The sequence below is a fragment of the Nematolebias whitei genome, chromosome 4 (genome assembly GCF_014905685.2).
Source record: "Nematolebias whitei isolate Nwh7 chromosome 4, NemWhi1, whole genome shotgun sequence".
Classification (NCBI taxonomy): Eukaryota; Metazoa; Chordata; class Actinopteri; order Cyprinodontiformes; family Rivulidae; genus Nematolebias; species Nematolebias whitei.
Window position 1 is genome coordinate 17,312,150 of NC_056501.1, and position 10,973 is coordinate 17,323,122.

General features: G+C 38.3%; 1 protein-coding gene across 1 annotated transcript in view; it reads right to left on the bottom strand.

The window, feature by feature from the left end:
- Nucleotides 1-8,114, bottom strand: part of LOC119408949 (sodium/potassium/calcium exchanger 3-like) — a 13,372-nt gene extending 5,258 nt beyond the window's left edge. Inside the window, exons 1-11 of the mRNA XM_037675810.1 lie at nt 8,006-8,114; nt 7,806-7,886; nt 5,125-5,201; nt 4,968-5,042; nt 4,733-4,817; nt 4,041-4,144; nt 1,989-2,063; nt 1,596-1,621; nt 1,435-1,488; nt 1,204-1,340; nt 972-1,057 (exon numbers count right to left, since the gene is read on the bottom strand). Coding sequence (XP_037531738.1) covers nt 972-1,057; nt 1,204-1,340; nt 1,435-1,488; nt 1,596-1,621; nt 1,989-2,063; nt 4,041-4,144; nt 4,733-4,817; nt 4,968-5,042; nt 5,125-5,201; nt 7,806-7,886; nt 8,006-8,114 — 909 coding nt within the window. The remainder of the gene's footprint in view (nt 1-971; nt 1,058-1,203; nt 1,341-1,434; nt 1,489-1,595; nt 1,622-1,988; nt 2,064-4,040; nt 4,145-4,732; nt 4,818-4,967; nt 5,043-5,124; nt 5,202-7,805; nt 7,887-8,005) is intronic.
- Between the last annotated feature and the right edge of the window lie 2,859 nt (nt 8,115-10,973).

Genomic DNA, 10,973 nt, shown 5'->3' on the forward strand with positions numbered 1-10,973 from the left:
GTTACGACTTTTGTTTTTGTAACTTTTATATAAATTTAACTTTATTTACATATATTTTCTTATAGAAATAAATTAAGATCTCTTCAATTTGTCCAATGAACATTGTTTACTTTGTATATTTGCTTTATTTGTTTACTTCTTGTGCTACCTTTAGTTTTTAGCTACTGTACTGCTAGTTTGCTTTTAGCTGGCCTTTTAATGGTTTTAGCTACAGTTCTGCTACTTTTGCTTGCCGTTTGCTACTGTTAGGTAGTATGTCTCTACTTCTAGCCTGGCTAGCTGTTTGAGTATTTTTGCTAGCCGTAAACTTTTTTTAAAATTCAAATTTATTTGTAAACATTTTCGCCACAGAAATATATTGGGAGCACTTCTAATACATAAAACACAGTTTATGTTGAATAAGCTTCAGTAAAATTTGTCTTCTTATGCCACTTCTAGCTTTTAGCTCCTACTGGTATTTTTGCTTCGTTTAACTTTTAGTTTCTAATTAGTTTTTTAATACTATGTATGTATGTGCTTTTACTTTTAGCTTCTAGCTAGCTATTTGGCACTTTTAGCTACCCTTTAGCTATTTTAACCAACTTTTTTATATTTATCAAGCATTTAGCAACTTTTAACTTCTAGTGGCTGGTTTGATATTTTTAGATTTCAGCTAGTGTTTTGCTCCTTTTAGCTAGAGTTTTGATATGTTGGCTTTTAACAAATCTTTTGCTCCTTTTAGCTAGTGTTCTGTTTATTTTAGCTTTAACAACTCAGTTTCAGCTTCTTCAGCAAATTTTAGAAGTCATTCAGCACTTTTCATTGCTACTGCATTTTTGCAGAAAACGCAATTTCTGTAGCAATGCTTAAATAAAACTAAATTAAAAGTTAACAGTGATTTAGTTTTTAACAAACCACGACTGCATCCTGTCATGTGCAGGTGGGTGTAGGAGTGGGTGGGGGGGATACAGGGTGAGAAGGTGAAGGCTTGCCTCTGAGAAGGAGAGCTGGTGGGGGTTTAGGTTCAGTAGTTCGTCCACCATCACTGCTGAGTCCTGACCGGCCGCCACACACGAGTCTGAAAACAAGAAATGGGAGCGGAAAGAACGACGCAGCCAAGAAGAGGGAAAGCAAAAATAGTTTTGTTCTATTTCAGTGTTTGTGAAATCCACAGGGAACCAGAAATGGTTCGACCGACGGCTCAAACTGTGTCAGCTCCTGCACCTGGCTTCAGCGGCACCATGTCGTTCTCAGAGTCTCCCAGGTTTGCGACGGCGGTCGTCCGTCTGAAACTGCTCAGGCACGGCTGACACTCCACGCTACAGTGTCTCTCCACCAGGCAGCAGAGAGATCTGTTGAACCTGAACAGAACACACAGAATAAGGCTTCTTTAGTGGATGCTAAGCAGAAATGAGATCTGTACCAAACAATTAGAGGTGAGGAGGAGGGACTCACTTCATGATGAGTATATAGATCCCATACATGGAGATCAGGATGATTGTCTCCCACCTGAAACAGTCAACATTCATCGCAGCGCCAATTATCTAATTTAATCTAATATAAAAAACAAAACTAGCTGCTGAAATTAAAATAAAAATACATTATGACAGTCTTACCACATGACTTGCTCATCATAGATCACCTGTAAAAAAGCAACAACAGGACGTTCATTTGAACTCAGACACAAACTTTTTCCTGAGTGATTAGTTTGTGGTCCTGTCTGGAGAAAAGTTTAAAAGAACTCAAGACTTTGAAGTTTGTCTCAAGATTTGTGTAAAAATTTTGATTTTCTTTGAGCATCCCCTCGCTTTTGTGTTATTAGTGTGATCCAGTTTGCGATGGCTGCTGAGTTAACCACTAGAAACACATACGATGCTCAGTATATTGTGATGAGAACTCTGACCCCGGTGTAAAGTCTTAGAAAAGTCAGAGTTGCTGTTTTATCTAACCGGTGAGAATACCTGAATTAAAAAGCTGCAGTGGCTTTATTTTTTATTTTTTAAACTCACCAGAATAAGCACAACTATGGAGAGGATGTAGAAAACGGCATCGCGGAACAAAGGCCACCAGCTCAGGGAGATCGGCTGCACACACAAAGAGAGGATGAACAAAAAAGACACCATGGTCAACCAAGTAGGATTTGAGCTCGATCAAAAAAACCTGCGCTAGAAATTATTTAGTTACAATTTCCGTGTTTTGGAAAATGAGCAGTTTTAAAGGCAGCTTTTCTCTCCTCCAGATGTAACAATAAAACCCAACACGTCTCGTGCGATGGTAAGTCTTTAGTTTTGTGTCATGCAGATAACAAAAGTCACATGAAGGCTTTCAACGACCAACGTTACTTCCAGAACCAAACAAAAAGGTGAGCAGCAGCTGCACTGCTGACACGCAGAAGTCTCAATAAAGCTAATTTCTTTTACACACCGAATGAGCAGATATGTCCTCAGCAATGTTCTGTCTCTATTGTTCTTCCTTTAGCTGTTTATGTCTAAATGAAACATACACAGAAACAATTCGGTTCAGTTTATTTATATAGCGCCAAGTCACAACAGAGGTCATCTCAGGGCACTGAACAAAACATTCATGAATAATAATTTAACATTAATTATCTGAGGAGCAGACTGCTTTGAATTTAACTCCATCACAGAACTCTCATCTTGAAGCATGAAGGCAACAGTGGAAAGGAAAAACTCCCTCATAAGGAAGAAACTTTTAGCAGAACCAGGATCAGGACAAGTGGCCATCTGCTTCGACCAGCTGGGTTTGGTAGAAACAGATACACAATGGCAGGTCAAGAATCATGTTAAGATAGAAATACATGTAGTATCAAATGAAAACTATTCAATTTTAGCAATTCATTTAAGGAAACGAGGTCAGTTTGTCCTCCAATAGTTTAAGCCTAGGGCAGCACGACAAGCCGACCCTAATTATAAGATTTATCAAAAAGGAAAGTCTTAAGTCCAGTTTTAAAACTGGACAATGTGTCAGCCTTATGGACAGAAACTGGAAGTTGGTTCCACAACAGAGGAGCCTGAGAACTGAATGATCTTCCTCCCATGCTGCTTTTGGAAACTCTAGGGACCACGAGTAAACCTGCAGTGTGAGAGTGAAGTGCTCTGTTGGGAAAATATGGTACCATAAGATCTGTAATATAAGATGGAGCTACAGTAGGTTGTTGAGAGCTTTGTAGGTTAGAAGCAAGATTTTGAATTAAATTCTGGACTTGACAGGGAGCCAGTGGAGAGAAGCCAAAACTGGAGAGATATGATCTCTCGTACCAACTCCAGTTAAGACTCTGGCAGCAGCATTTTGGATCAACTGAAGACTTTTTAAAGAAGTATTTGAACACCCAGATAATAAACCATTACAATAGTCCAGTCTAGACGTGACAAATGCATGAACCAGTTTTTCTGCATCATTTTTAGATAAGATGTTTCTAATTTTAGTGATATCACGCAGGTGGAAGAAGGCATATATATATATATATATAAGGTAAAGAGTACTGGTCCAAGCACTGAACCCTGAGGAACTCCATAACTGACTTTGGTGTATGTTGAAGGTTCATTATTTACATTTACAAATTAGAATCTATCAGAAAAATATGATTTAAACCAATTTAGAGCTGTTCCTGTAATTCCAATAACATATTCAAGTCTCTGTAATAGAATATTTTGATCAACTGTATCAAATGCAGCACTGAGGTCTAACAGGACCAGTGTAGACACTTGTCCATTGTCAGAGGCCATGAGAACATCATTAGTAACTTTCACCAGTGCAGATTCAGTGCTGTGTGTGTGCAGATGTTCACGCAACTGACCTGCTATATATGTTGTTTATAAAACAGAAATATAGACATTAAACAAGACAAATGTGGATAAGCCTGTATTTTATGCTGCATATTCAATTATCTTGTTCTCGTGAATGTTTTTATCATCTTAAGATATATTTTCATTGCATACATGTGTTGGCGTGCCTTTTCACTGAGGGAACGCAGATGAAGTCAGTTGTAAACTGGAAGTCTCCGAGGTGTTTTTGTGCATTCCAATAACTACTAAACAAACCTGTCCAGCGAAGATGCCGCAGAGGCCAATAATGACGAGGATGTTAAAGACAGCCGATCCAACAATCGTTCCCACTCCTACGTCTCCCTTTGTGATGAACACCCCTGGAACCAGAGAACAAAGAGCTATGAGTCATCAACAAAAATAAAGTCAGCAGTTTTGTGACACTGAACAAAGAAAATAATAAAAAGCACTGACAAGTCATACAACATGAGGTGATTTATCTTCATTTTGGGACTCGCTGGATGTAATAAAAACCTAAAAACACTCAAATGTTTGTTCTTCTTCTGCAAATAAATCAGGTTATATCAGTCGCATCGTATGAAAGAGCTTTTAAGCTTCACAATATGAGAAGCAAAGACTGGTGTATAAAAAAAAAAAATCACAGTAGGATGCTCGTTTTAGGACATTTTTGTTAAATGCTTCTCTTTTTTTCTATCAGAAGGATGTGAATGAGAATATTTTCTATTTAAAATGTTCACTTTTTTCTTCTCTACATCTAAATGACTTTCTTTCTTGCACCTGAAACTTTTACCTCATGAATTTACAATTACAGGCCGCAGTTATAAGAATCAACAAAACCTCAGATAACTTGAAGGAGGATAATACAACCCTGACATCTGTCATCGTGTTTAATGGTAACACATCGCCCAGTTTTAACACAGGACTGAACGGACAAGCGTCTTACTGACCAATCAGCGAGGTGAAGAGCTCTGGGGCGGAGCTTCCAGCTGCCATGAAGGTTGCCCCGGCAACATCCTGACTGAGATGAAGGTTCTGGTGGACAGAGGTGAAGAGTTAATCTGTGATGCTCTGCAGCTTTCATCTCATCAGCACACAGTTCATCACCTGTTGTCAGAGTCTACAGCATCAACAAATGAACCAGAATAATCTCGAGGTTTTAAAGGTTTGTAAAGTAGCTCCTACCTCCGACACTTTTTCCAGTGACGGCACAAAGTAAACATCGCACACTATGGCCAGCGCGTGAAACATGTAGATAGCCTGGTAAAACACAGGAAAGCCCATTCTGAAAACATGTTTTGTTTGTTTCAGCGCAACAAGGTAGAGTTTATTTGATACTCACGCAGAGGACGTGAAGCAGCACAGCGCCCTGTCTCCTCTGATCCAGAGTAAAGACGTCCTCTGGAAACTCGTTTATGGCTGAGGAAGAAACGGGCCGAGTTAAAGCTCACTATGTCGCAAAATGACACGAATTCCTTCGCCGCATCTGAAACCAAATAACTAAAAAATATATATATATTATAATCTTGTTTCAAGTAAAATTATTGAAAATAAAAGCTGTGGATTGAAATAAGGCTGTCTAAAAAAATGTATTCAGGTATCTGAATGGTGAACATGGTGAATGTTAGACTTTTAAAGATGTTTTTGTGTGATTTTTCTGTTCAGAATATTTAGAGCAGGTCAGAAACTGGGTTTCCATGACACAGAGACTCTACTTCAACACCAAAACGTTTTAAATAAACCTTAAAATGGGCAAACTTCATCTTTATGTGAACCTGACAAACAACTTGCTAACTTTAATTGCCTGCGCCAACAAAATCCTTATTTTCAATGTGAGCAAAACCTGGAAAATTTACCTAAAAAGGCATGAAATTAAGATAAAAACGAACTGGAAGCATTATTTAAATAAAGAAAGTAAAAAATGACTTTTAGGAGACAATTATAATGCTGAAGACTCAATTAAATGTTGGTTAGTCAGCAGCACACCTGCTGAATAATCTGAATATAGAACCTGCTCTGTGGATCCTCACTTCAGTCACCTGAGAGTTAATAATCAGCACAAACACCTGTAATTTCACCAAATTACACCGGGATTAACAGATTTACCTCTCTAAAACAGACTGATTGACTCTCTGATTTGTCAGAACGCTCTTTTCTCATTGGCTGGTCATGCCCACTGTGAAAATATTAATTGCACAAATGATAAACAACATCATCTTATTCCACAGCTGAAAGGTTTCAGACATCTTAAATTCCTGCAGTCGTTCTGCAGCTTCACTTTTTGGCAGGATGATTGAAATTCTGTTCTGGTTTGGTTCAGAATCCCCTGTGGTGAGATTTATGATGAGGTTTTGTTGTGTATAAATGGCTTAAGAAATATTCAGTTAAATCATTTCTTAAACAGGAAGTTGCTTGTCTCTGTGTATCCATGGTAACAAGCACCCAGGCTGCTTTAAAGTTAAATCAGCCATTTCACCAGGATCTGTGTTCCCATCAAGTTTCTTCCTAAAAATATATATTTTTTGTGAATTCACCCTTTCTCCTAAAGAAAGCCACACCAAGATCTTTAAATTAAAAATCTTAGTGATTTCTAAAGCAGCTTGGCCAAGTTAGATACTGACATATTTTTTAAATTTATTTCAGCTTGTGTTAAAATGAACTTCCTTGCAGTAATGCTCATAAAATGCTACAACTCCCTGATAACTCTTTCTGAGACAACAAAAGGAAAACCTGGAAAGTGATTTCTCTAAGGTTTATAAAACCTCACAGAAGATGAGGATAAAAATAATAATTTCATAAAAATTTAAAGACAACAAATGCAATCTTGAAGAGAGACCAAAACGTGTAGTTTGAGCATTATGATCAATAGACACCGTGGTGTAAAATTAAATTCAGGCGTCAGCCACACTAGAAAATAAAAACTTTTTATTTAGGAACAAAAAGCCAACGTTTCCATTAGATTGAAGAACAAATATTTAAAAGTCACTAATCTTTATTTTCAGTGTCCAATGATGACCAACGCATCAGAAAATAGCTAGAAAGGAGACAAAAGATTATAAAAGTACAAATAATTTGTTCTGGAAACGTCTCCAATTAACAGATTACATGATGATGGTGAAAGTGATTGGGTATAAAAAAAAATATGCACAAAACTAAATAAATAAAATAAAATAAAAATACTTTATTCTTTCAGAATCTACAGATAAATTTAATTAGATCTTCCAGATATCATGAGTATTTCCAGATATGTGGCTTGGTTTGCCTTGCTCCTTTGGATTACCCCGTGAACAAGTAATCTGAATCCTACATTTTCCATATCGTAATGAGGCTTTTTGAAACCACAAATCTTATTTTGATATTGGCGCACGCAGTAAAAGCATCATTAGTTGTTGGCAGTGCAACATAAAAAGTGCTTCCAAGCATCCCTCCTCAGGATAATATTTCAGACACTTCATCAAAGGAATCCGTAGACAGTCATCATAATTTGAAAATTTCCAATTAATCGTGAATTTTTCAACCTCTACATTCCACTTGATGACTTAATCCTCAGTTTGATGTGAAGGGTCACATATTTGGATTTTATTTATTGTTTTATAGTGCATTTCTGGTAAAATCCCAGCATGAGATTATAATCCATCACTGCTAATTTCAGTTTTTCAAACAACCAAGGCGCACCAGATGAGATGTGCGTGTTGATGAGAGCTTGTTAATCAGCAGGTCATTGCGGCGGGGTACTTTGAACCTCTGCGGATGCATGCACGCAGCATCCAACCCCAAATTCAGCATCCTGTTTCCTAGCAACCGGGTCCCTCAAAGGCCTGACTGTGTTTAAAGATCTAGATGTTTGAGTTTGAGCAAATGAAGTGGACCGGGGAGGTACATCAATGCACCGAGGAACCAAAAGGAATAATTAATAAAGATAAGGCGTCATTAAGATCAACACATTCAGCCGTTAGTGATTAAATATTCAATTCCATATCTAAATGTGTTTAATAAAGAGAGAATAAAAGGCCTGAGTCTCACCAGATCCAGTGTCTGTCTGGTTATCTTCTGTTTGCAGGGTGAGCTCTCGCTTGGTTAAAGACATGCCATGACCCACAGAGCCTGAGAAGACAAAACGTTTTATTAAAAATATTTTTAAATAATTGTGAATTTTAAAGATTTGCTGCATTGTTCTACTTGAATACTCCTTGAGGTTGCAGCCTGATTATGTTTATTTTCACCTGTGAGTTGACCGAAGTGACAGATGCAGGCAGTGGTGAGCAGCGCCGCTCCGCCGGTGAGGAGCCGGGGGAGGAGCAGCATCCTCCGGGGTCTCCTCCGAGTCTTCATCCCGCCTGCCGCGGCTGCTCGTCGGCTGTCGGATCAGAGCATGCCGCCGCCACGAACCCCTCTCCTCTCTCTCTTCCGCTCTGCGGGCTCGTTTCTTTTAATTCTTCAAACCGGATCTATCTGGCCTGTTGCTCTCTCTCCCTTCTCCCGGATTTATCGTCCTTCTTCAGCGGCTCCAGCTCGGAGCTCCATACGAGCTGAAAGCGCCGTGGCCGGGCGTCAGCGCGTCGGCATCCCGCTCCGCCGGGTCTGCGCTTCTCCTCCGGGCAGGAAAGAACCAGCAGCCAGTGCCAATTTATATTTATATTGAACAACACCTCCCTGCTCTGATGGTCTCAGCATCCCTCCTGTCCTCAACCAGAACCCGTTTAGTTCGATTCCCGGCCGGGGTGGGGGTGGAGGGGTGGGGGTCTCCTCCTCCAGCTGGGTGGGTCGATTTATTTTAGTCCCTCCAAAAGGGCTGAGGTGAATCATTATAATCAATGTTTGTTTTTATTAATCTGTTTTGTTTTTTAAAAGGTGAAACACAAATGGGAGCCCCAGTGGTGATAAATATGAAATAAAGAGGATGTTGAACTGTTTATAGAAAACATCCCAGATTTAAAGTTTGGTTTTTATAGTTTAACATTCTGGTTTAGTAAAACTTGGCTAAAGCAAGAAAATTTAACAATTTGCTTGTTTTATTTTACGATTCTTTGTTTTTAATGTTTGTCATCAGGTGGGTGGGTAAATAAAAATTATAATGTTCAAGCTTGTGTTGTATTATTTTATCATTTTTATACTAATATAACTGACTGAACATCCTCCAAGAGCTGTGGATCCATGATGATTTTACACTGATGTTATTTTTCCGTACAATTTTTGCAATCGTTCTATTTTAGCTGTTCTTATATGAAAATATTCAGCTCATTCAGTATTGTTTTAACCTTTCGTGTTCGTAACTTTTACACTTTTCTAAATATTTCACTTCACTTACAAATATTTTTTAGACATCTTGAATTCATCCAAAAATATTGTTCTCTTTACTTATTTGCTTTTTTGTATTCCTTGTGCTACTTTTACTTTTTAGCTGCTATAGCTTCTAACTAGCCTATTGCTATATCTAGCTATGGTTTTGCTACTTTCAGCTAGCCTTTAGATTGTTGTCCATTGCTACTTATCTTGCTACTTTTAGCATCCAGTTAGCTTTTTGCTGCTTTTATCTATCCTTTTGCTACTTTTAGCATCTAGCTACTCCAGCCTTTTGAAACTTTGTTTGCCTTTTGCTAATTAGCAAAAGGCAAGCCGTTTTGCTTCCTTTAGCTTCTAGCTAGCCCAGCTGTTTGATACTTTTAGCTTGCCTTTTGCTAATCATAGTTTTTAGTTATTGTTTTGTAACTTTTAGCATTCAGCCAGCTTTTTGCTACTTTTAGCTAACCTTTTAGCTTCTAACTAACCCAGCCTTTTGCTACTTTTAGTTTACCTTTTGATAAACATAGTTTTAGCTAGTATTTTACTACTATTAGCTTCTAGCTAGCCCAGCCGTTTGATACTTTTAGCTTGCCTTTCGCTAATTGCAGTTTTTAGCTATAGTGTTTTGCTACTTTTAGCTTTTAATTAGCGTTTTGTTATACTTTTGGTTTTACTTTCAGCTTTTTCAACAAAGCTGTTCACACAGCACAAACAGACTCCGTCACTTGGACCTGTCTAACCGCCGTGATGTTAATTTTGTAATAAATTGATAAAAATCAACATGTTGCCTCCCCTTCTTCTTTTAGTCATGACAGTTCTAACAGAGCGAGGCTCTGAAACTGAAGCAGCTTCATGTAACTTTATTTGTCATGAGTGTAATCATTTTCTTTCCAGTTGTATCTGATCTGCTGCAAACAAAACCAACGACAGCATCAAGCCATGACCAGGCGTTTAAACTGAACAAACGTGTTGATCAGCTTCAAAGGGGTGGTAAAGCATCGTAGTGAACGCTGAAGTAAGGCTGAGACACGAGCCGCGCACTGCTCTGCAAATCACAGACGGAAAACAGATCTACTGCACAACATCCCAGAACCATCAGGAAAACAAAAGAACAAGCGAAGATGCACATCATGAACAGCTTTGCTCCGTAGATGGCAGTCTTCGGGATTTTAGCAAATCTGCTTCCGCTGGGTAAATGATTAGCAAAGGCACAAAACAAGTCAGACGTAAAAGTAATGCAGAACTGAAATAAAGGGTTTTGGAACAGGATGATCTTTTAAAGCTGACGTACCTTTGAGGTTCACAGTTATTTGCGAGACTCTGGGAGTCCAGCAGCTCCTCAGCACCAGTCCCTTCCTGCTGACACAGTTTCATGTGTTTCAGTCACTGACAAACAGCATGAGTGTTGGTTTGTTATGACACAAACTTATAGTCATTTTTGATATTACAGAGTAATCAGTTAGCTGTCGAAGCTTTAGGTGCACCTAGAAAAAGATAATCCAGTTTAATGTAACAGTCATCTAGAAGGTTAACGTGTAAACTGTCTAAAACATTCCAAAAAAGTTAAATCTGGTCCTCTGGATATTCAAAAAAACAAAACAAAGCAAAAAAATACAGAAACGTTTTGTCTCTCACCCGAGAGACTTCCTCAGTCTTTGTTTTTTTGAATATCCAGAGGACCAGATTGAACTTTTTTGGATTTTTCTACCTAGATTATTGAGCATGCATCAGGATACTTAAATGTCCTGCTTTTGAATACAGACAAGAATGAGGTTTTGGTTTTTGGACCTGAAGATCTTTTGAATTGTTTTTTCAGTCTTTCTCCCTAATTAGATGATATTAATCTGGCCTCTAGTTCTATTGTAAAAAATCTTGGTGTTATTTTTGATCAGGACATGTCTTTTATCC